Source organism: Camelus dromedarius, chromosome 1, assembly GCF_036321535.1.
Source record: "Camelus dromedarius isolate mCamDro1 chromosome 1, mCamDro1.pat, whole genome shotgun sequence".
Lineage (NCBI taxonomy): Eukaryota > Metazoa > Chordata > Mammalia > Artiodactyla > Camelidae > Camelus > Camelus dromedarius.
In genome coordinates this window covers 18632125-18659090 of record NC_087436.1, presented here as the reverse complement: position 1 = coordinate 18659090, position 26966 = coordinate 18632125, and the positions used below count along the sequence as shown (strand labels likewise).

General features: G+C 37.6%; 2 protein-coding genes across 2 annotated transcripts in view; one reads left to right on the top strand and one right to left on the bottom strand.

Annotated features, from left to right (window-relative positions):
* TTC29 (tetratricopeptide repeat domain 29) overlaps nucleotides 1-23276 on the bottom strand; it is a 646928-nt gene extending 623652 nt beyond the window's left edge. Inside the window, exons 1-2 of the mRNA XM_031465188.2 lie at nucleotides 23191-23276; nucleotides 13935-14028 (exon numbers count right to left, since the gene is read on the bottom strand). The gene's annotated coding sequence lies outside the window, so the exon portion shown is untranslated. The remainder of the gene's footprint in view (nucleotides 1-13934; nucleotides 14029-23190) is intronic.
* Nucleotides 1-26966, top strand: part of EDNRA (endothelin receptor type A) — a 62767-nt gene that overhangs the window by 14585 nt on the left and 21216 nt on the right. The window contains exon 3 of the mRNA XM_031465155.2: nucleotides 23211-23338. Within this exon, the coding sequence (XP_031321015.1) occupies nucleotides 23211-23338 (128 nt within the window). The remainder of the gene's footprint in view (nucleotides 1-23210; nucleotides 23339-26966) is intronic.

The following is a 26966-nucleotide window of genomic DNA, read 5'->3' as shown; positions in this document are numbered from 1 at the left end:
CAAAAACAATCACCCTTGCCCTAATGGAGTTTACCTTCTAGGAGAACAAGACAATAATAAGCAGTTCATAAGTAAATATGTAGTAAGTGAGATAACTGCTAAGGAGAAAAGTAAATGAGGGGAGAGGAATAAAAGAACGGGGAGAGGATATTCATTTTAGAGTGAGTGGCTGAAGAGGACATTAATACAAGGTGATGTTGAGTAAAAACTAAAACGTAAAAAGAGCACACCATGCCACTATCTGAAGTAAGGGCATCCAGCCAGAGGCAAGTGCAAAGGCCCTGGGGCAGGAATGTGCCTGGGGCAGGGGGAGATGTAAAAGGAACAGCAAGGAGGCCATGGTGGTTCAGTGAAAGGGAGAGAGAAGTAACAGATGAGGTCACATGGATACTGGGGTAGGCCAGGCAATGGAGGGGGAAGCAGATAACACAGAGGGTAACAATATATATAATCTATTTATTGTCCAAACCAGGATGCTTTACGAGTGAAAGGAAACACTATCAATAATTGCATCTGGACAACAGGCATAAACCAAGACTGCCCTAGAAAAAATAGGAAACATGGTCACTCTACCTATACACCTTTTTAAAGCCATTAGCCTTTTTCTCTGAGTGAGATAGGAAGCCTTTAGAAGGTTATGAGCAGATGCATTACATGATCTGGCTTACATTTTAACAAGGACACTCTGGCTACTGTGTTGAGAAGGATTTCTTGAATCAATGGAAGAAAAATATGCAGTCTTAAAATATGTTATGCCTACCGACTTATAGCATGAGAACACTACCGCCTAATGCTTAATTAGTGTTTACTCTGTGCTAAGCTAACGCATTTGATCAGCACAGTAAATTATCATGCACAACTGTTCCCTGAAAATGAAGAAACTGAGGCACAGTGTTTAAGGAAGGTCCTCGAGGTTACACAGCTAGCAAGTAGCAGAGCCAGGATTTGGATCCAGCCTGATCCCGCAGGCTATGCTGTTAGCTAAGCTGCCACACAGCTTCTCTTCCATATGCCTCGTAAGGCAAACTTGATAGTCCAGATGTCATCCCTAGTGCAGAAATATATTTTCAAAGACTGTGTTCAAAGATAAAGTCATCCCTTTTCCTCTCCTGCATTAAATGCAATACTTCTTTAGTTGCTTATTTAAGACAGAAGTAACACACTATAAAGGAAAGTGTGCACAAAATAGACTGGTCTCCAGAATAACATTTATGTTGTTAAGTCTTGCCGATTGCATTGGAACATCTGGTAAACAGATTTTTGTATTCTATACTCTTTGTCATGTCGGTGAATTCAACTGACAGAAGGGATCCAGAAAAAAAAATCAACTGAAAAAATAATATTAAGTTCTCTGATGGACTGATTGCCTAGGCACATACATCTGCTCATCTGGTTGGAAGGACACTTTTTGCCTCATTCAGTTATCACTGGAAAGGCTAGGCAATTTGTGGGTATGAGATAGAAAAATGAGTGTGGCTAGCATACAGTTTCAGTTGCAGTACAAACATCTGATTTTATTGATCAAACGACATATTGCATTTCTAGATGTTCCTCCCTAGGAGTTTACCAGATGCACAGGAATTAAAAGGGGAATGTGAAAGTGTAATGAATGACATTTGGGAATATGTCACAAATGATATTTAGAAAGAAGCTAGTAATAAAATACCTAGGAATAAACTTAACCAAGGAGGTGAAAGACCTATACTCTGAAAACTATAAAACACTGACGAAGGAAATTGAAGATAAGGCAAAGAAATGGAAAGATAGCCCATTATCTTAGATTGGAAGAATTAATATTGTTAAAATGGCCATACTACCCAAAGCAATCTACAGATTTAATGTGATCCCTATCATAATACCTACAACATTTTTCACAGAACTAGAATGAATAATTCTAAAATTTATATGGGACCACAAAAGACCCCAAATTGCCAAAGCTATCTTGAGGAAAAAAAGAACAAAGCTGGAGGTATCACCGTCCCTGACCACAGACAATACCACAAAGCTACAGTAATTAAAACAGTAAGATACCAGCATAAAAAACAGACACATAGATCAATGGAACAGAATAGAGAGCCCAGAAATAAACCCACACACTTATTGTCAATTAATCTTCAACAATGGAGGCAAAACTATACAATGGAGAAAAGACAATCTCTTCAATAAGCTGAGCTGGGAAAACTGAACAATTACATGTAAAACAATGAGGTTAGAACATTTCCTCACACCATATGCAAAAAGAAACTCAAAATGAATTAAAGACCTAAATGTAAGAACTGAAACCACAAAACTCCTAGAAGAGAACATAGGTAGAACAATTGTTAACATAAATCATAGTAATATGTTTTTGGATCTGTTTCCTAAGACAAAAGAAATAAAAGCAAAATGAAATAAATGAGACCTAATTAAACTTAAAAGCCTTTGCACAGCAAAGGAAACCATTGACAAAACAAAAAGGCAACCTGTTGAATGGGAGAAAATTGTTGCAAATGATATGACCAAGAAGGGGTTAATATCCAAAATATTCATACAACTCAAATAAAAAAAAAAACAACTCAATCAAAAAATGGGCAGAATATCTGAATAGACATTATTCCAAAGAAGACATACAGATGGCTAACAGGCACATGAAAAGATACTCAACATTACTAATTAGTAGAGAAATGCAAATCAAAACAACAATGAAATATCACCTCGCATCTGTCATAATGGCTATCATCAAAAAGTCTACAAATAACAATTGTTGGCAAGGATGTGGAGAAAAGGGAACCCTTGTACACTGTTGATGGAAATGTGAATTGGTGCAACCACTGGAAACAGCATGGAATACAGTATGGAGGTTCCTCAAAAAACTAAAAACAGAACTAACATATGATCTGCTCCTAGGTATATATCTGGAAAAAATGAAAATACTAATTGGAAAAGATACATACACCCCAATGTTCATAGTAGCATTATTTACAATAGCCAAATATGGAAGCAGATAAATGGATAAAGAAGATGTGGTGTATATATGCAGTGGAACACTACTCAACCAGAAAAAAAAGAATGAAAGTCTTTCTTTTACAGCAATGTGGATGGACCTAGAAAATATTATGCTTTGTGAAGTAAGTCAGGCGGAAAAAGGCAAATACTGTACGATATCACTTGTGGAATCTTAAAAAAAAAAAAAAAGAATGTATATAGCAAAACAGAAACAGGCTCACAGATATAGAAAACAAACTAGTGCTTACCAGTGTAGGGGATGTAGGGGTATTGGACTAAGAGATATAAACTACTACTTATAAAATAGATAAACAACAAGGATATATTGTATAGCACTGGGAATTATAGCCATTATTTTTTAACAACTTTTAATGGAGCATAATCTATAAAAATACTGAATCACTATGTTATACACTTGAAATTAGTATAATATTGTAAATCAGCTGTACTTCAATAAAATTCAAAAAAGCTAGAAATTCTCAATTTTAAAAAATTTCATGTGAAATTTAATTAAATGGTTTCATTAAATCTGAAGCTTTTGAATAAGGAAATTTATTAACATTGCTAATTTTAAAAGCAACCAGTAAAGCAAACAACTCTGAGCATGTTCAAAACATCCAAAATCATTCCTTTCAAAGTGTAAAAGGTAATGGGCACACGTCTCTTTGCCAAATAAAACCCTATCCCACCTGGGTTTTATGTCAGATAAAGCCCTAACTCACACATTTACTAAGTGTCTACAGAAAACACAAAGAAATCTAGGACCGCACCGCCATGCCTTTGAGCCGCCACGTTCTATGTGAGGATACAAACATATACTCAATCGAGTTAGCCCAAATGCCAGGGGAAGTTTATACTCCAGTGTTTTGTGAATTTTTTGAGACCACGGAACACAACTTTACGGAAAAAAAACAACATTTTGAATGTCAGACACCTACTAGCATTTTCTTTAAAAACAGAAAAGCTGTCATCTCTCCTTCTCCTAAAGTAACATACACAGCTAAACCAAACGTCATCAAGTTAACCTCAACATACACAGATATAAAATTAGGTTTCAGCATGTTCCATTACTGCTATAGGAAGTGGTCATTTATTTTAAAACTTTAAAAAATATGAAACGGATTAAAAAGCATTGATTACAGACAGTAAATGTTATGAGAGTTTAAGTCGGACTGGTGAAATTTTCCACACAATCTCACTGAAGTTATTTTTGTTAAATGACATATTTTGGGTATGACAGTTTCTAGGTAAAACTTGGGAGGTTTAGCTGTAATCTGGTTACTATATTATTCTAAGACAAGATTAGTAAGGGAGGGTTGTTAGAGAAATTTACCAAAGTGTAGCATATGAAGACAGATCTAAAAGAAAGCCTTTCCTAATATCAATAACAAAATTTGCATTGCAACATCCATAAAAAAGAAATTTTATTTATCAAAACTTCTGACTAGATTTTCTTTAATTTTTTAAAATAAAATTTTAATTTTGGAATAACTTTAGATGTACAGAAGTTGCAAAGATAGTACAGAGAATTCCCACATACCCTTCGCCCAGCTTCCCCGAATGTTAATATCTTACATCATCAAGGTATGTTTGTTAAAACTAAAAATAATATCAGATTTCACAATTTTTAAAAGTATGTGCCTTTTTATGGTCTTTTAAAAATTGCGATAAAATGTGTGTAACATAAAATGTATCCTTAGTGACACTCAGTACATTCACAATGTTGTACAAACAGCACCACTATCTAGTTCCGGAACATTTTAATCACCCCGAAAGGAAACCCCGTACCCACAAAGCAGCCACTCTCCAATACCTCCCTCTCCGAGCCCTTGATAACCACCAATAGGATCGCACAGTTTCTGTTTCCAGGATTCACCCCAGATACTGCGTTGCATTTAGTCATATTTGTTTTTCACTCTTTAGGTCATATAAAGCTGTTCCTAAATATTTTATACTGTGGGGAAGCGCCAGTTAATATGCTTGATTGGTGTTCAAGGAAATGGGCCAGCTAGTCCTCACTCTCTCTCCTCTGCACCAGTCTAATAGCCACTCACCTGGCTTTCTTGTCTCTGGTTTTCTCGCCACCACCATCTCTACCTGTCTTAGGTAACACTGGCTAAATGTCTCCTCCTCATCGCGTGTTTCTTGCCTCTTTTATTAGCTAGTATCCTGTGTGTTATCCTGCACTGTGGTCTACTGATGGTATCTTGCTTTTCTCCACAAGAGCGTAAGTTCCTGAGGCAGGAACCATGCTGCCTTCCACAGCAAGTAACATAGTCCTATGCATAAGGCATACAGCCACTGACTAGATTGCAAACGGAACTTACCGTGGTCTTACAATGTGCTTAATGCATACTCTCAAGAAGGTATTCAGGGCTGTGGGAAAGGTGTGAGCACTGGCTTTTGCAATCTTACGATTATGCCTTTACACTTAGATGATTTGTTGAAACTTTCCCTGCTTTTTGTTGGGAGGAAATAGTTAGCCTCACAGTTATATTTTTATTGGTTTTAGGGAGTGACCTCAAAATTGCCTCCAGCTCCTGGGTCACCATAAAGGAGGGGAAGTAAATCCGCAGGGAAGTCGTAAGCACTAAGGTGATGTTCCAGGGCTGAACTTGCAAGCACTGAGGACTCACCGCATGGCCTTTCTCCCGTCTGATTCTCTGACCCAGGGGTGGGCAAGCCACAGCCACGATGAGCCCAATCTGGCCCAAAGCCTATTTCTGTAAATGAAGTTTTTATTGGAACACAGCCATACCCATTGCTTACAGAAATAGTTTCAACAGATACCAGATGGTCTACAAAGCGTAAAATATTTACTATCTGGCCGTTTCCAGAAAAAGTTTATCAACCCCTAGGGCATCTCACCAACTGCCCTGCCCCTGCCTTTCATCCTTGCTTCTCATCCTCCTCCATTTTGTCCCAGAGGAGGTCAGAGCTCAAGATCTGAGCTTCAAAAATATGACTAAGTCTTCATAACCTTATATATTCTTAAATGGCTTATATCTACAACCCCCTTCCCCAAACAGTAAATGGGCATAATCCCAAAAGATCGAAGTATGTTTCCTTTTTTAAAATGGTTTGCGATTGATCTTGAATAAATCGCTTGATCTCTCAAGTCATTATTTTTGTATGAAAAAATAAAAAATGCCCATTGCACGGAATGCCATTCACAGTGACACATAGTAGGCCTGTTCCTGTGGTGACTGCTGACGTCAGTGAGAAGATCCGCCCAGGGCTCTTCCCCTCCCTTCGTCCTCCCCATTTGTGTTAGCAAACATCAAAACTCTGGCCTCCTTGAGAGTCTTAACAACTGGATATCCTTGAAAACTGCTGGACAAAATCATGCATTTTCTGATCAAAACTGAAGTTTTAAACGCTTTGTCATGCGCTTAGAGATGTTCGTTCCAATGTCTTTCAAGTAATTAAGAACAGCACTAAACCAGGAGGCCAGATCTTTGGACAGCCATTTATGTTTCAGTTAAAAAAGAAAAAGAATGAAGTAAAGAAGATGTTTGCATTTATTCTAGGGAAATGTCATACAAAACAAAACAAAAAAAATTAGAAGTACCGTCCAGAGATCTTAAAGATAAAAGCTTTACATACTTGAAATTATCTGATCAGAAAATCACTACATTTCATATTTCTTTCTTTTAATTATTATTATTTTTTAATTTGTATGGGGGATGCAATTAGATTTAATTTTAGGTTTATTTATTTATTTTTTTAAATGAAGATACTGGGGATTGAACCCAGGACCTCATGCATGCTAGGTAGGTATTCTACCACTGAGCTATGCCCTCCCCACTTATATTTCTTTGATAGGCCAATTAAATTATATGGTCATAACTAAAAATAGATGAATTTTTTTATCTTTGGAAAATAAAATTTAAGGAATATTTATTTGTTAATGGATAGAAAGGCCATGTTCTAGCCAAAGGGGAAGATGGGGGAAATATAAGAAATACTCCATGTTCCAAAACGCTGTGTGTATGCACTTATGTATGCATGTGATTTTGCAGCACAGCTATTGTGGGTATACATCAGACCTTTTCATTTTTTTAATATTTTAATTTTATTTTGGGGGGTAATTAGGTTTATTTATTTATTTACTTAACAGAGGTACTGGAGATTGAACCCAGGACCTCATACATGCCAAGCATGCGCTCTACCACTGAGCTATACTCTCCCCATTAGACCTTTTTAAATTATTGGGGAAGGAAGGAGGAGCCACAGAGGATGGGAGAAAGAAGTCAGAGTTGGGTGATGGAGATCCATCCTTGGGACTCTACTCTTAGACGCTGTGTAACTCATCAGGCACACCAAAGATAGTTCATGTACACTTAAGGAAGGGGTGGGGTAAGGAAGGAGGGAGGGAGGGAGGGAGGCAGCCTAGAATCTCAGAATGTGAAGAGTCAACAGTTGTAGTTCCAACTATGTGAACCAGAACTTGGAGCTATTTATAGTTTTACAGAGACACTAATTCAAATTGGCCCTGCTTAAGTGGGGAGGGTATAGCTCAGTGGTAGAGCACCCGCTTAGCATGCACTAGATTCCATCCCCAGTGCCGCCATTAAAAAGGGAATAAATAAGTAAATAAACCTAATCCCTCTGCCTCAAAAAAGTTAAAAAACAAAAACAAAAAACAAATTGGCCCTATTTGCAGGCTGATATAATAAAGGCTGTCTCTCAGCTGATAGACCAGAGTCCACCTCTACTGCAGTTTTGAAATTTTTTACTTGTTTGCAATAACTCTAGTAACTCTCATAAAATGATAAATATTTGGTTTGTAGAAATGGCTCAGAAGAAAAAAACTGGTACTCGAATTGAAGATGTCTAATAAAGTAGTATTTCTTAGCCAGAAATTTTAGAATTTGAATGAGTGGAGAAAAGCAAGTGCCTTAGGGCTTAATACTTGTCATTCAATCACTTTTTAGGTTCTGTGACCCTCAGTATATCCCCATATTCTGTTCAAACTACCTCTTCTCTGCTAAAGACACACAAGATCCATGACTAATTGTTAAGGTGCTAACTTTTATGTTATTTCTACTGCAATCAAACAAATTTTTTAATTTCAAACTATGCATTTAAATGAAAATGTAAAAGTATACAACAAGGGACAAAAAGGAAGATCTCAAAAGCACAGTCTATAGAACAAATAAAAAAAAACTGATTAATAAGACCTCATCAAAATTTTAAACTTTTCCTCTGAAAAGAAACCTCTTAAGAGGATGAGAAAATGAGCTACAAACTGGGAGAAAATATTTGCAATCAACATGTCCAACCAAAGGAGCAATATTTAGGATATAATAAAAACTCTCAAAACTCAACAACAACAAAAAAATCCAGACAGGAAATGGGCAAAAGATATGAACAGAAATTTTACTGACAAGGACATAAAAGTGGCCCCTAAACAGGTGAAAAGATGGTCCACATTATTAGCCATTAGGGAAATGCAAAATTGAAACCACAGCAAGATATCACTACCTATCAGAATGAGTAAAATTTAAAAATAGTGACAACACCTAATGCTGGCAAAGATGAGGAGAAACTGAATCACTCATAGATTGCTGGTGAGAATGGGAAATTGTAGGACCACTCTAGAAAAGAGTTTGGAAGTTCATTATAAAACTAAGCATGCAATTACCGTAAGACCTAGCAATTGCTCTCTTGGACATTTAGCCCACAGAAATGAAAATTACATTCATGCAAAAACCTGTTTGTGCATGTCCATAGTCGCTTTATTTGTAATGCCTGAACCTGGAAGCAAGCCAGATGTTCTTTAAACAAACTGGTATATTCATTCCATAGGGTACTATTCAGTGACAAAAAGGAACAAGCTGTTGATACACGCAATAACTTGGATAAATCTCAAGGGAATCATGTTGAGCAAAACACAAACAAACAAAAAAGCCTATCTCAAAATATTACATACTATATGATTTTACTTAATTCCATTCATATAACAACCTTGAACTGACAGAGTTATTGAGAAGGAGGACAGATTAATGGTTGCCAGGGGCTATGGATTTCAAGGGAGAGAGGAGGGTAGTGTGGTTATAAGAGGTCATTTTAAGGGATCCTTGTGATGGATCTGGTCCATCTTGGCTGGTGGTTGATACACAAACCTACACATGTGATTACATTGCATAAATACAAACAAATGAGTCATACTGGAGAAATATGAATATCACTGGATCATATCAATGTGAAAAAATAGTTGTACCAGTTTATATTCCCACCAGCATTATATGAGGGTTCCAGTTCCTCCACATCCTCATCAACACTTTTATTATTGTCAGTCTTTTTCATTATAGCCATTCTAATGATGTGTAGTGACGTCTTAGTGTGGCTTTAATGTGCATTTCCCTATGATGAATGATGTTGAGCATTTTTCAATTTCATGTACTTAGCTATTTGTGTTTCTACTTTGATGAAAGGTCTATTTAAATCTTTCACTCTTTTTAATTATGTTATTTGTATTTATTTGTTTAATTGTAGGAATTCTTTATATACCCTGGACAGAAGTCCTTCATCAGATACTTGATTTTCAAAAAAATAAATAAATAAGTCATAAGATATATAGTTTGCAAATATTTTTTCCCACTCTGTGGTTTTTCTTTTCATTTTTTAAATGGTGTCTTTTGAAGAGCAAAACATTTTAATTTTAATTAAATCCAGTTTATCAAATTTTTCTTTTATGGATCATATTTCTAATGTCATAACTACAAAGTCTTTGCCTAAGTCAAGATCACAAAGAAAGGCTCTTATGTTTTTTTCTAACAGTTTTATAATTTTAGCCCTTACATTTAGATCTATGATCACAGTTAATTTTTGTGTACTGTATGAGGAAGCATCTAAGTTCCTTTTTTTCAAAGGCATATCCAAGTGTTCCAACACCTTTTTAAATTTTTAACATTTTTATTAAGATAGAATTAACGTATTACATTAATGTCAAGTGTACAACATAATGATTTGCTGTAAGTACATATTGCCAACACCATTTATTGAAAAGACTATTCTTTCCTCACCAAATTATCTTGGCACCTTTGTTAATACTTAACTGATGATAAATGTAAGGGTTTATTTCTGGACTTTCTTTTCTATTCCAATGACCTGTGTGTCTACTGTTATGCCAGTACAATCCAGTCTTGACTACTGTAGTTTATAGTAAGTTTATGTTTTGGTTTGGGGTGGGGTTTTTTTTAAATTTTTTTATTGAGTTATAGTCATTTTACAATGTTGTGTCAAATTCCAGTGTAGAGCACAATTTTTAAGTTATACATGAACATACATATATATTCGTTGTCACATTTTTTTCCCATTGTGAGCTACCATAAGATCTTGTATATATTTCCCTGTGCTATACAGTGTAATCTTGTTTATCTATTCTACATTTTGAAATCCCAGTCTGTCCCTTCCCACCCCCTGCCCTCTTGGCAACCACAAGTTTATATTCTATGTCTGTGAGTCTGTTTCTGTTTTGTATTTATGTTTTGTTTGGTTTTTTTTTTAGATTCCTCATATGAGTGATCTCATATGGTATTTTTCTTTCTCTTTCTGGCTTACTTCACTTAGAATGACATTCTCCAGGAACATCCATGTTGCTGCAAATGGCATTATGTGGTCAGTTTTTATGGCTGAATAGTATTCCATTGTATAAATATACCACTTCTTCTTTATCCAGTCATCTGTTGATGGACATTTAGGCTGTTTCCATGTCTTGGCTATTGCAAATAGTGCTGCTATGAACATTGGGGTGCAGGTGTCATTTTGAAGTAGGGTTCCTTCTGGATATATGCCCAGGAGTGGGATTCCTGGGTCATGTGGTAAGTCTATTCCTGCTCTTTTGAGGAATCTCCATACTGTTTTCCACAGTGGCTGCACCAAACTGCATTCCCACCAGCAGTGTAGGAGGGTTCCCTTTTCTCCACAGCCTCTCCAGCATTTGTCATTTGTGGACTTTTGAATGATGGCCATTCTGACTGGTGTGAGGTGATACCTCATTGTAGTTTTGATTTGCATTTCTCTGATAATTAGTGATATAGAGCATTTTTTCATGTGCCTATTGATCATTTGTATGTCTTCCTTGGAGAATTGCTTGTTTAGGTCTTTCACCCATTTTTGGATTGGGTTGTTTGATTTTTTTCTTATTAAGTCGTATGAACTGCTTATATATTCTGGAGATCAAGCCTTTGCTGGTTTCATTTGCAAAAATTTTCTCCCATTCCGTAGGTTGTCATTTTGTTTTACTTATGGTTTCCTTTGCTGTGCAGAAGCTTGTAAGTTTCATTAGGTCCCATTTGTTTATTCTTGCTTTTATTTCTATTGCTTGGGTAGACTGCCCTAGGAGAACATTTTTGAGATGTATGTCAGATAATGTTTTGCCTATATTTTCTTCTAGGTGGTTTATTGTATCTTGCCTTATGTTTAAGTCTTTGATCCATTTTGAGTTTATTTTTGTGTATGGTGTTAGGGAGTGTTCTAGCTTCATTGCTTTACATGCTGCTGTCCAGTTTTCCCAACACCATTTGCTGAAGAGACTGTCTTTATTCCATTGTATATTCTTGCCTCCTTTGTCAAAGATGAGTTGACCAAAAGTTTGTGGGTTCATTTCTGGCCTCTCTATTCTGTTCCATTGGTCTATATGTCTGTTTTTGTACCAATACCATGCTGTCTTGATTACTATATCTCTATAGTATTGTCTGAAGTCTGGGAGAGTTATTCCTCCAGCCTCTTTCTTTCTCTTCAGTAATGCTTTGATAATTCTAGGTCTTTTGTGGTTCCATATAAATTTTATTATGATTTGTTCTAGTTCTGTGAAATATGTCTAGTTCGGTAATTTGTTAGGGACTGCATTAAATCTGTAGATTGCCATGGGCAGTGTGACCATTTTAACAATATTGATTCTTCCAATCCAGGAGCACGGGATATCTTTCCGTTTTTTAAAGTCTTCTTTAATTTCCTTCATCAGTGGTTTACAGTTTTCTGTGTATAATTCTTTCACCTCCTTGGTTAGATTTATTCCTAGGTATTTTATTACTTTGGCTGCTATTTTAAAGGGAACTCTTTCTTTACTTTCTTTTTCTGTTGATTCATCATTAGTGTAAAGAAATGCAACTGATTTTTGAACATTAATCTTGTAACCTGCTACCTTGCTGAATTCTTTGATCAGCTCTAGTAGTTTTTGTGTGGACCTTTTCGGGTTTTCTATATATATAAACATGTTGTCGGCATATAGTGACACTTTTACCTCTTCTTTTCCAATTTGGATCCCTTTTATTTCTCTCTCCTGCCTGATACTGTGGCTAGGACTTCCAAGACTGTGTTGAATGGGAGTGGTGATAGTGGGCAGCCTTGTCTTGTCCCAGATTTTAGTGGGAAGCTTTTGAGTTTTTCACCATTGAGTACTATGCTGGCTGTAGGTTTGTCATACATAGCTTTTATTATGTGTTGTTTTTGAAACACCTTTACTGTGGTAAGGTTCCTATACAGTAAACTACACATATTTCAGATGTACAATTTGATGAATTTTTATAGATGTATATACCCATGAAACCACCACCACAATCAATATAGCTAACATTTCCAACACTCCCCAAGAGGTGCAATTTTTGAATTCCCAACTTATCTCTTCCCACCTTCTCTAACCCCTGGTAACCATAAGTTTGTTCTCTGTGTCTGTGTGTTATAGTAAGGTTTTAAACAGGTACTGTAAGTCCTATTTTGTTTTTGTTTTTCAAAAAAGTTTCAGCTTTTCTAGGTCCTTTACATTTCTATATAAATTTTAAGATCAACTTGCTCATTTCCTTGAATTTAGATAGGGATTATATTTGACACTTTGGATGAATTTAGAGAAAATTGCCATCTTAACAATATTGATTCTTCCAATCCATAAACACTTATTTATATCTTTGATTTCTCCAGTATTTTGTAGCTTTCAGTATACATGTCTTACACTTCTTTAGTTAAATTTATTCCTAAGTATTTTATTCTTTTTTGATGCTCTTTTGAAAGGCATTGCCTCTTAATTTCATTTTTGTATTTTTCATTTCTAGTATATAGAAATGCAACTGATGTCTCTATATTGCTCTTATATCCTGTGACCTTGATGAAATCCTCACCATTATTCTTGTAGCATCAACTTATTTTTTACTGCCAGTGTTTGATGGCGAAGAATACAATGCCCCAGAACAATTTGGTGCCACTGTCTTGATTCATGCTAAGGCACCAGCAGTTTTACCCACTGTTGCTTTTGCACCAACCATGCAAGTGTCCACCAGCAGAAAAGGCAGTAATTTCAGTATTATCTTGATCCTGCAGACCCCATGAAGGTCTCGGGGATCCCCAAGGGTCCTCAGACAACACTTAGAGAACCACTGATCTAGATGATCTCTAGGCACCAGTCCAAGTCTGAAATGCTATCATTTTTTAGATCTAAGATAATTGTCGTTTACCTAACTTGTCTTAATAACATCTGCTTAAGTGGCTAATTTTCATGGAAGCCGATATTCCTTAGGCAATTGTTGCATGTGGAACATTGTATGAAGTCTTTTGAGAGAAATGTGAAGGAAATAGAACATTGGCCCTAATCTCAAGGAAATGGTACAAGTCTCTCTCAATATTCAGGTGTCTAGGAAAGGAAGCCCAGCAATGCTGTAGGCCAATTACACTGGACCTCAGATTTGTGTTTTCTGTTCTAGGTAGCACTAAAATAAACAAAATGCTTACAGTGGAGATACAGCATGTGTTGAATATCAAGACTAGAAGTAAAACTAGATTAAAATCTATTATTCTTGACTAGTACAATTTAGTTTTATTTCATTTCCAAAAAACTGTAAATAAGACAAAGTAATAGAAAACTAATTTTCAAATTTTAAAAAAAATCATTGATTTTACACTGTAATTTACAACAGACCTTTGACTGGAAGGTTAAAGAAGCCACTTACCTACTATTTTTTCCTTCATTTTACTTACAGTCAGGATTTACAGTACGGTGCTTATAGTTCACTGGCTAAATTTTCTGTATATTTTAGCTTCTCCCTGGAGAGGAAGAAAATACTGTTCATACAGTCAAGGTGAATAAATAGTTTCAAGATTTCATCTATGGGACTCAACACGTTCTGACATCCTTAATCCTTTTGGGTAGAAAAAGGAAGGCAAAAAGGACTAAAATACTCATTGTGGGGAAGAGTAAAACAGAAATTGGGAAAACAAAATTAATCATATAAAATGAAGTGAGGGGAGGATATAGCTCAGGTGGTAGAGCACATGTTTAGCATGCACAAGGCCCTAGGTTCAATCCCCAGTACCTCCTCTAAAGATAAAGAGATAAACCTAATTACCTCCCCCCTCCAATAAGTAAATAAATAATAAACTGAACAATTTTTAAAAAAGAATCAGCATTTTGAAAAATAAAATAAAAAGAAGGGAGGGTTTGAGGGTAGGCAAAGTAAGGAATAATGAAGTTGATAATAGTTTCAGAGAACCAGTTACAGACTGGAGCTCTGATATGAAAACAAATCATGCAATTTAACAGCTGGCAGAGAAGTTAGAGATAAGAAATATTGAACCAGAACTAGACAGCTTGGCAGAGAAGGCAGAACCCAGGCCCAGAGATTCTCAACAGGGCTAGAGCTGGAAGCCAGAATTTCTTACTTCACCTTCAGTATGGTCCACCCTTCCCTCTTCTGAAACTTTAGTGGGTCAGTTGTTAAAATGCACTTCATTCTTACATGAAGTATCACCATCTGGCTGGTGACTCAGACATCTTCAGCACGTCCTCCTCATTTACTTTATGCCTCAGCTATCGGAAATTGTGAAGATTTATTTCCTAATGAATTTCTGTTATTAAATTATTCAAAATCATCTCACCCTTATTGTTTACTGTAACACATGAGCTTCAGCAACAATTCTATTCTTTTTTTACCCAGAAGACACATATGGTATTATTTTCTTCATGCGGCATACCTTATCCAGTTGGGTCATCATTTCCGTCTACACACAGGATAATTGTGACCACATGACACACTTTACAATGAAGAACTAACCCCAGTTCTTTTTTTTTTTTCAATGGAGGTACCAGGGATTGAACCCTATGTTAAATATGCCGTCTACCACTGAGCTATACCCTCCCTTCCTAACCCCAGTTCTTAATTTTAAACATTAAATCAGTAAATAAGTTGCATGCTTTCAAATATGCCATTGGCTTTTACTTTTTCCTGCTTTCATCCCCTTCCTGGTAAGTTTTTTGGGGCTACTACCTAAATCTGTATGTGGAAATCTCTGCCAGTTTATTTTGTTTTGTTCTGCTTTGTTTTCACCTGCATGTTTCTTTTAAGTAAGTCCTAGCATGTACTACCATAGAGACTGCTGATTGAAATAAACAATAACGTTTTTCAGTGGGTCTTGTGTCTTAACAGTGTGTCCAGGTGAGAGAACGTGCCTTCTTTAATTAGCTGTCTTTTCTCCATTCAGGAAAAGCCAGGGTTCATTCTTTCCAACGTAAATCTTCTCTCCATTTATGAACTCAATCTTAAAGGATCGACACATCCACCTGGCACTATTCTGTGCAGTTTTGATATTCAGTGCTTCCAACTGTTCTTTTGTAAATAAGTTTTATTCTTCTCCATCAAATGATCCTTTGGTTTTAGGCATACAAAAAAAGTAGAAGCCTAAAGTCCCATGATTCTAGATTGGCATCCTTAGCAAAGTTATCAGAGAGAGACGTTTCTTTCCATTCCCAGCCTTCAGGTGACTGACCCTATTGGAGATAATAAGCCCATATCCTGGATTTGGAACTTGGTTTTTAAACGTTTTTTCTTTTCTTTTCTTTCTTTCCTTCTTTTTTTTTTTTTTTCCTGGTGATCTCTCCTTCACCTGGTTGTTATTAACATCTATGTATTTCAGTTTCTAAAAAGTTACAACCTCAGCAAAAACAGAAACACTGACCATTCAGTAGTGAAATATATGGGTAGCAGGTGGCAGCAACTATCTCAAGGTTTCCAATCTAATCGCAGAGGACCTGGAGCTGTTTCTCAAAACCTGTCTCTTAACAGAAACTAACACTGAGGACCCGCGAAGGGTCAGGCCCGGTTCTGAGTGCTTTGCCTGGAATAATTCATTTCAGACTCGCATCAGCCGTGTGGCGTGGGTTGTCGTCCCTCTGCAGTTGTCGCTCAGGCACAGTGCACGCGCGCGAGTCACGCAGGGCACCGGGCAGCCGGTTCCAGGGCGCGCTCTTCCGCGCTGTGCCTCGCCGCCGCCTTCTGTTCCGTTCCCACGGAATGCTGCCTACAGCTTCTTTAGAAACCATCACATCTGTTCTTCTGGGTACTCACTTCCGCGAGAATGGGGTCCTTTGTGCCTGTGGGGTCTGCCACCACCCTGCACATGGTGACCTGGGTGACCCTCCTTCACAATCTCACCGGAAAACAAACAAACAAAAAGCAGAGACTGATAACCACCCGCCATGCAAAGAGCTCACATGTCCGGATACTTAATTCTGTGAAGCGCTTTCTAGGGATGGACTCTTCTGTTGTCCACAGTGACCCTCCGAAGTTGCTGCCATCACCGTTTCCATTTTCTAGAGGAGGAAACTGAGAAGCCACGAGGTTAACCAACGTGCCAAGGTCACGCGCTCTGGAACATTCTGGAACACAGCAGAGCTGGGATTTGGTCCAACCCAGGAAGTCGAGCTTCGGGGCCCACACCCTTGACTCCGCCAAGCCACTTGCTTTCAGTAAAAGGAGTGCTTCTCCGTCCCCCGGGGTCGCTGAGGGCAGCCGGCGCCGGAGTCGAGAACATCTGTGGATTTCCTGCTCTGCCCCGCGTCTGCCATGCTCTCCAAGTCCTTGTGCTGGTCGGGGGTCGTGAGGAGCCGGTCAGAGGAAGAAGTGGATGGATAGGGTCGAAGCTGTGGGTTTTCTTTTATTTATTTGATTTGACTTCTACGAAAGCTCTGCCTCACTTCTGAAGCCATTAAAGCTAAGGAAAGAGCGAAACTCATTTCAGTCGCACAAAGTGATTTATTGGGTTTTTTGTAACCAAATAGAGATTTGCAAGCAGCCAGAAAACATGTTCCCATGGAAAGACTGTGCTGGCCATTATAGGTTTTATTCCCATCTCAGTCTACTGTCAGAAGATGTAGAGCATCTGTACTACAGATTCGACTGTGTACCAACTTCTACATCCCAGCCCCTCCCCCAGAAAGAAAGAAAACTTCAGAACCTGACTTTTTGAAGACTGGTACCTGGTCCATCATGTCCAATTTCAAGTGACCCTTCAATAATCCTCACTGAGGGGAAGAGAACATTTTATTTACTTTGAGGTTTTCAGCTGTTACAGACTGTACTCATAAATCGCCCATGCCTTCCTCGGATGGGTGGGGTGAGATGAAGGGGAAGTGGAGAAGCCTTCAGCCCCACCGGATGGGCTGGAAGGAAACTTAGCACGAAGAAAAACGCACCACTGGTTTTATTTATCCCATTATTAAGACTCCATGACAGTAACAAAGATAATGCCCAAGTTATGGCATCCACATCTGGAAGGCATAAAAAGGGGTAAATTCATACTATCCTTTTTATCATTGTCATGAAGAATTGGTACAGTTCAGTTTATGATTACAAATTACAGCACTCAAAATGCATAAATTTATGCAGTGTGTGTTTAGTGTATGAATTCTTTCGTAAGCACTGTCCCACGTGAGCATCCCCAGACGGTCACTGTACCACTGTGGCAGGTCTGAGGACCACCCCACGTAGCAAATACAGGAATGAGACCTACAGTGGGTAAGCGGCTTACCCACAGTCACAGTTAGTGACAGGTAAATCTTGTACTTGAACCTTTATGAATTGACAGTCTAACTTGGGTTTAGGGAAAGAACCTCCTTAGTTCATAGCACCAAGCTGGTAAGGCCTAGGACATGAGGCTACAACATGAGGGTCAAGCATCCCAGTTAGGTCGTCGCCTGCTCTCGGACTGCACCTTTCTGCATGGATGCCTTTAGGGGATATTGGGGTGAAAGGGATGCAAGCTGCATGGCCCCAAACCATTCTGATGTGTATTTCTTATGTCTGTATTAAAACTATTTTCTGCTCCTGCTGAACCATCTGGCTGTTAGCTATCTATCTATCTCTTTTTTTGGCTGATCATGGTATCTCTAGAGCAGTGGTTCTTGAAGTGTGGTTGGTTGGCCATCAGCATCACCTGGGACTCATTAGAAATGTAGGTTCTCAGGCCCCAGCTCTGACCTACTGAATCAGAAACTCTGGGGGTGGGGTCCAGTGATGTGGTTTAAGAAGCCCTCCAGATGGTTCCAATACTGCTGAAAGAGTGATTCGCAACCTTGGCTGTACATTGGTATCACCTGGGAGCTTTAAAAACTACTGGGCTTGTGTCCCAAGTCCAGAGATTCTGATTTAATTGGCCCAGGATGGGGTTTTCAGTCTCAGCACTATTGATATTTGGGGCTGGATAATTGTTCATCAGAGGGCCTGGCCTGTGCATTGCAAGATGTTTAGCAACATCCCTGGCCTCTTCTTACCCACTAGAGCCTCCCAACAAGTCGTAATAACCAAAAATGTCTCCAGATGTTGCCAAATGTCCCCGGCGGACAGAATCACCCCCGATGAAGAGCTGTTGTCTCAGGGCATGGCCTGGACACTGGGATTTTCAAACGCTCCCTCAGTCATTCTAATGTACAGCCAAGACTGAGAACTGTTACACTGGAGGGTTCCTACTAACGATCAGCTTTGGATGTACAAGGGACAAAAAACAGAACAACTGAAAAAGAACAATAAAAGTGGGTATAAAGTGGAAACAACTCAACCTGTAGGGAAGGCTCAGGCAGTTTGCCCATGAGTAAAGCATGCGAGCTTTAGGGTGTAAATTTCACATCAACCATTTGACACCTTACGTTTTTGCTTACTTTCTGGTTGTCAGGTGTGTCCTGGAAAACTGACACCAATAGGTACATCACACATATCTAAAAGGTCCCAACCAAGTAGACACTGCTTTGTACTAAATATAGTGGTGGCCAGACATCCTGCTTTGGGATCGAGTCATTCTAAAAACAGGATGCTTGTCAGTGTATCGTGTGAGACAAGTCCGTATGTAAATCTATTTTGATTAAAAAAATATATACGGCCTGTCTGTTTCATGATGCTGATTTTGACAGAATCCAAATCAGCCACACAAATACAGAATTCCAACCTTAATTTGTGCCATTTAGTATGCTTGAGTTTTCAGGTGGAGATCAGGAACTTTATGTTTCAACTGAAGAAAAGTCCCCTAGGCTAGAATCATGGCAAGTGTCCTAGAGCAAACTCCATGCTCAGCAGGTTGCCCTGTGCTGCCTCGGTTGCTCTGTGTGTCCCTCTAGCATCCACTTGAGAACTTGACTGAACCACAGGAGGGGCGTCACCTCCAGGTGCCTGCTCTGTAGCTCTTAGCAAGCTGGACAGTCTCATCACTGCGCCAAGTGAGGAGTCTCCAGGCAGAGTTTGGCAGCCCCTTTTCTCGCAGATTCTTGATAGAACTGTAGTCTCCCACCTCCTCCAATAACTAGTTGGCAGCTGCATTGTTTGTTTCAACATAAAAGAGTGGAAACACTACTTTCGGATATTGTTAAATGACTTCAAAATAGAAAGTAAATTATAAGATGAATGTGTTTTCTGGGGAAAATTTTGTCTTAGTCTAATTTCAAAGTGTGAAAATATTTCCCAATATTAATGAGCTGAACTCATTAATTCATTCAACACTTAACTATGTACTAGGTACTCTGTAATGCCCTTGGAAGTTATAAATATGAGGGTTACATAATAGCACAGACCCTTTCATGGCAATAATAAGCTGTTACTGCTCCAAGGTGCCAGATTACCCTTAAGCTAATCTGACTTGTTAGTTTATCAGACTAGTTTGGTTTTTCTTTCACTGAATTGATAATAGCTTGTTAACATTAGTGAAATCAACTAAGTTCTTTTGCCATGGTCTGTTTATGCTAAACAGTTCTTTATCTTTTCCTATTCCACTCTAAATTGTTTCCTCCACATGCTTTTAAAAATCAAAACCTTTTCTTAGGCAATAGAAAAGAAATCTGCTTCCCAGAAACCTGCTCTAGGAAAAAAGATCATAAAAGACGGTTAAAAGGTATTATTTCCATATGTTCTCAGTTGTTCAAAAAAAAAGAAAGGATCTGCTTTTATGTACACAAGAGGTTTTCTAAAAGAAAACACAATTTACAATTAACAGTGGTTGCCCTGGGGCAGGGAATTAAGGGGCTTTGAATGGAAGGCAGACTTGCTTTTCATTATATAAGTTTTTATACAGCCTAATCTTTATTATTTTATGTATTGCATTTCCCATTTTAAACACTAATAAATAACAGAAAGGATGCATTTCCAGTAATCTTTCATTAGCTCCAAAATACCTCTTCCAAATAAGAGAAAAACAAATGAGCTCTACTCTATGCCTCTTTGATGCCTTCCTATTGTATATGTTTTCTTGTTAAGACAGAGTGAGCTGAAAAGAGTCTTTGAATCTGATTACTCCAACATTGTTTCCATGAAAGAGGTTAACAAGCAAGTCCTGCTTAAGATTGGGTAGTTAAGCAGGGCCTCTTTGAGAAAGCCGGCTTTAATCAGAAAGAGGCGAAGTGGCCTGAAGGCAGGGACCTAATTTCCTGCTGGCAGCATGAGAACAGTTACTGTCCACACATCCCTTCAGAATGAAGTGGACATAGGTCAGGGAGGTCTACACCGTGATTGTACCTAAAAATTGCCCCCAATGATTTCTTTCATTCTCCTTTGTTTATAATTCCCAAGAAGAATCAATGCTGGCAAAGAAGAAGAAAAAGAACAATAAAAATAACCAAACACCTATTTGTGTCAAAGAAAGACAATTCTGTTATCACCAATTTCATAATAACTTCCCCAGAGTCCTTGCATTACACCTACTCCTAATTAAAAGTTTAAGCAAACATGAAAAAGGAAAAAAAATTTCAATTGAGATTGCAAAGACCTGAAACAATGCATATTTAGTTGTGGGTTTTCTAGATCATTTTTCTTAGTACTTGTTACTTAGACCTTCACAGGATTTCAGAGTCTCCCTTGTTAAGCCAGAAACACCCTTTTCTTTTCTCTCACTGTTGGATGAGTGAATTGGGAAATCCATCCATGTGGATTTCAGGATCCTCTGTCTCCGGGAATGAACCATAACTGGTTGTTCAACTGTTCCAAAGAACATCCTGTAACAATCCCAACACATTTTAATTACATCTTTCTAGTCTTTAGTGGAGAATTACAGTTCTGGAACAAAATACTAAACTCTCATTCTATAAAAAGTTATTTTTCAAGTTTTCTATTCTCTATAGAGGGTGATTCATCCCAGAAATAATGTTTTATGTCTTTACTTGCATCAAACATTAATAACTAGCAATCAGCAGTAGTATAACTATTTTTTAGTTTCGTGAAAACTATCAGAGTTTAGGGCAGCGTTTTTGTGAAGAGCCCACTGGTTGTCCTTGGACAAAAGTTTATGTGGAAATTCTGAGAAGACACCAACCATGACTGGTTAGAGTGAGAGGAAAAAGACAGAATTGGATTGAAGAAAAAGGTCTTTTAGAAGAATTACTCAAAAGAAAAGGAAATATGTTTGAAAGCCAAAAAGAGAGAACATCTGAAATTAAGTCATAAAGGGTCTTAGCCATAAAAATACAATTCTAGAGAATCCTGTGTTACTAAATTCTCAAAATGCATAGATTCTGATTTTCTATTTCTGGGGTACTGATTTTCTCATCCTTTTTCCATGGACTCATGTTAATGAGCACGTCGACTATGAAAATAAACCTCATGTAACCTTTAGACATGGCAGAATGAAATTGGAAGTTCAACTTAGAGTTACTATGGCAATAGGCACTTTCCAAAAAAAAGAAGACAAGAGAAATTTGTCAAGTTAGTACAGTATTATTTCCTATTAAGTAGAGTAAGTTTAAATTCTAAGTCACTGAGCAAAAATGAGAAAGGAAATCAATACCACTGTACTCTTGAAAAGGCATCATATATTCAGCAGGGACTTCCTTCTGTCTTTTAGGTAACTGAGTTATTATTTAAGTCCATGATTCTAGTGCAATACCTAATTAGATAAATAATCAGCAACTCACAGAAGATTTATGTTCTTGCTACTTACCACAGCCACTGGAGGGTACTCACCCTCTCCTTGGAAAAACAAATTTAAATTGTCAACATGGAAGAACAGATGTTCCTGCAAATGCTACAAACAGATCACAGTAACCACATTTTCCTCTATGAGAAGGGAATTCTGAGCCCAAATCAAGACAGGCCACTGGTATCACACCTGCAGAAGCAGTGGCAGCCCGTTAAGCATGGAGGAAAAGTAAGTTCCAAGTGGCTTTAGGTGACACCCAGCTGGCGAAGTCAGTACCTCCTAAACCACGTTTCCCTGGCGTTCTCCCTAACACCTTATTCAGAGCTTTGGCTCTTTGTCAGGCGTTAATAGAATCTCCCAATGGCACGAGTTGAAAATGGCTCACGTTACTCTTGGTTTCCTAAGAATGGATCAGAAATGACTGCCTGCTTCTTGGTTAAGCTGTCATCCAAACCCCCAACTGTTGCTGCTCTTTGCCAGAGAGCCCATGGGGCATGGGGGAGGGAGGGAGAGGGAAAGAGGAAGGAAGAGAAAGAGAGAGAGAGACAGAGAGAGGTGTGGGGTTGTTAGTTTCTATGGGCTTTGTAACTTCATAGGCTAACAAGTGGGAGGATTATTCCAACTACTTTGGGGAAGGGGCTGGGATTCCCAGGAATTGGGCCATCGCCTACTTTTTGACCTTTTATGGTCAGCCTTGAAACTGTTGTGACTGGCATGGCACCTGGGGAAGTACCATTTAACATGCTATTATATTTTAATGAGCGTATATTGAAGCTTAAGGTCTACTGAGAGTTGCATCTTCTGCATCTTGGTGCTGATTGCTGCGTCATTCTTTTAATGATTGTGCCCTGCCCTCTTCCCTCCTATCTCAATTCTCCACATTTTTCAGGATTAAAAAATTGCTGAGAATCTAAAATATGAAAAAAAAATTAATGATGATAATACTCTACTGCTACCACACTGAGAAGGATGATGAATGATAAAACGTAGATGTTCAGAAGCCTGTAAACGTCGGTGTATCCTGTGCTTGCCGTTTCTTACCTCGCTGTCTCCTTTTTCAGCTGCTGGCTGGCCGCTGGCCTTTTGATCACAATGACTTTGGCGTATTTCTCTGCAAGTTGTTCCCCTTTTTGCAGAAGTCCTCAGTGGGGATCACCGTCCTCAACCTCTGTGCTCTCAGCGTTGACAGGTAACCTGGTTCTTGCCCTCCATTCTTTTGTTGGGTTTAGAAAAGCATTTTTCTCAGAATGAAGTCAAGGAGCCTTAAGAATTGGTGCCGAGGACAGTTGCTCATTAGTTCCAAGGAATTAAAATGTGAACAATCTTGCTCTACTGTTTAGAATTGCTTTATGCAGTTGCTGGTTACTAGCCATCTTTGGTTCAGGCAATTTGTGCCTAGAGCATTTCGCCAACTATATCCATCTGGCATCTCTGTGGCAACAAAGGAAAACTGAACATGTTAGATGGAATGAACTTTGGAAAAGGAAATTCTAGGACATCCATATCCTGTATTTTCAATGGTAGATTTCTCATTTAAAAAAAAAAGAAGAAAACTATTCAATCATATTTATAACGCTGACTACTTAAACTGAGTGGTGAGAGCTCAGTATTGTAATGTTCTCTATGCTTTTTTGAATATGTGAAATGCTTCCTAATTTTTAAAAAGTGGACAACACAAGCACCCCTTGATCCAGCTCTGAAAAACCCATCAAGTGTCTCTAAGTCTTTCCAGAATTCTCCTCACACGTGGATGTCAAGACTTCTCTAAATAAGTCCTTCTGAATTCCACGAGCTTCTAGATGGTTCTTTGTATACCTCCTAATTTTTGTAGCAGGAATGATAAAAAATGAAGCTAGGAACTCTAACGCATTTTGCAGTGCTCTTTTATATTGAATATAATCCTTTGCAAATACTGTTTAATGTCCTATTTAATGGTTTACCTACAGTTTAGAAGAGGTGTTCACTTTTCCTTTCACACTCTGACAATCACTTTATTAGAGCACTTGAGTCCCATAATTATAGATATAAAGACCCATTTTCTTAAAGAAAATTTAAGTCTTTACAGACATTCTGTTATTTATCACTTACAATTAATTTTCAGGACCAAAACTGTTATAGTTAAAACATAAAAACACTCATCCCACGGGTAGTAGAAAATTATAATGGCATCCTTGTTGTAAATGTGTGATTCTAATGATTGTGAAACAGCAAAATGGTTAGTAGTGTTATTAAAGATATATTTATTGCTGAAATTAAAACAAAAATAATTCCATTAGCAGTTTAAACTGCAGTGTTGCTGTTGACAGAAATGCCACCACTGCAGTGGTAAACACAAAGAAATAATTTCATCACCTATTAGTAAGGATTCTCAGTGATTCCCAGGAAAACCTGACGTCTACATAGGTTTCTTTTGCATCAAATCAGATGTTCAGGGCTGTTGCATAAAAACATTTACATACCGTAGGTGGCCATGAATCACTTCCACTTGACAGATAATAAACTATGTTACTTGTGGCCATGCCCTAAAAAAAAAAAAAAGGAAATCTTTTATAATCTGGATTTTATTCATTAACAACTTCACACTGCTTTTCTCACCCTAGCACCCCAATAGCGTCTTTTCTTCTTGTAGCCAAAGTATTGTATTATCTAAAAATCAAAGCCATTAAATTACATCTGTTACATTACTAACACATGTAAAAATGTTTTCCTGCATTTATCAAATTGTATATTTAGAGATGTAACTATGTATTCTCATTACAATATCCAATTAAAATTTTTAATTATAATATACCTTTAAAACCCATGTGAGGAGAAGAAATAAGAAAATAATCATGACAGGGGTAGGGTGTAGCTCAGTGGTAGAGTGCAGGCTTACCATGCACAAGGTCCTGGGTTCAATCCCCACTACCTCCACCAAAAAAAAAAAAATAATAATAATAATAATAATTAATTAATTTAAAAATAAATAAGTAAACCTAATTACCCCTCCCAAAAAAAAAAAAACCAAAAAAGAAAATAATCATGCCAATTTTAAAAAGAATTCTGTTACCTATATGCATGGTCTTCCTATGATATTCTTAAATGTTATAAAGCTACACTTTTAAAACAGTGTGGTCCACACGCATAAATACACTGCCATGTCAATGGGAAAGACAGAAACAGGTGTTAGAGTGTACAGGAACAGAGTATAGGCTGAAATCACTTTCATTGTAATGAGGAAGGGAAAGATTCATCAATAAATAGTGCTATTTACCATCTGGAGGGAAAAACATGTTAAACTCTTATCTTGTACTATATATCAAAAATAATAATGTTTATAATTGTTACCATTTATTGTGCATTAGTATGTACCAGACCCCATTAAACATACTTTCCAGACATATTTTATCTTTACAGCAACACCTGTGATAATTGGTGCATAATTGTTCCCTTTTTACAGACGAAGAAGCTGAGGTTGAAAGAAGTTAATCAAGGCTACTCAGCTTCTAAGTTCTGGAGCCAGTAATCAAATAAAAGTTGCCTGTGTTCCTACCCGCTATGCTCAAGCATGCAAAAACTCAAACTATAAAGCAATAGAAGAAAATAGACTACTATCTTTTTGATTTCTAGAAAAAAGAAGACTTTTTTAACTTAAAAAGGATGGTAGAAATTCTGAATGAAACTATACATGTATTTTGGGACATGGAATTTTAAAACATTAAGATCAAACATTCATAAAATTAGAAAACAAAGCAAGAGATTGGGGAAAATACTTGCAGCAAAACTACAACCTGTTAATATTCATGGTATTTAAAGAGGTCACACAAATAGTAATTAAATCTTAAGACTTCCTTATAAAAAGGGCATGAAGGGGGTTATAGCTCAATGGTAGATCGCATGCTTACACGCACAAGGTCCTGGGTTCTATCCCCACTACCTCCATTAAAAAGAGGGAGGCATGAATATAAAAATCACCAAAGAAGAAATTAAAATGACTAATTAACATATGAATAATGTTCATATAATCAAAGAAATTCATATTAAAAAGCATGTTTTTCAGTATCTGGTGGTGGTAGAGTTTGGAACAGCCCTTCCAGAAAGTAAAGTTCTACATATGTGTTTGCCTCCTGACCCAGTAATTACAGTTTTTAGGATCAATTCTAAGGAAACAATCCAAAATTTGAACAAAGAATTCTTGTGCAAAGATGTTCTACAAGTTCATTTACAGAAAACGTTGAAAGCAACCTTGTATTAATTAGGGAAATGGATACGGATGTTAAATATAATTTGTATGTATGGGTATATGAATTTAAAATTCCTTGAAAGAAATTGTTAAGTATTATCAGTAGTTTTGTCAAGGTATGGGGTGATGGGTTTTTGTAACCTTCTACGAGCAGAAAAAAATCTCTGCAAGTTTGTTTACTTCTATTATCCAGTACCCATTTTCCTTATTTACTTTATGCCATTCTATACATTTTATTTTTCTCATTTTCCCAGCTCATTCCTATGACCTTTATTTTATATTAGCACTAATTTTCTATGTCTGGTCAGTTCTCAAACACAAGCACATACAGCACATTGACATGAATACAAAGGCCTGTGTCCGGGGAGAAAAATACATGTATGTGCCTAGCTCAGAGTTACTTCCATGCCTACCTACTCTTGCCTTTACAAGAGTGCCATCAAATTTGGGGAAATATCATGTTATTAAACAATTAAACTCGATCCCAAAGGTTACGTAAAAACTAGGATGATAATGAGTTTTAGAAAAGAGTCACTCAGCGTTCTAAAAGAACTGCGCCTCTGGGGAAACATCTAACTGAACCCAGACAAGAATG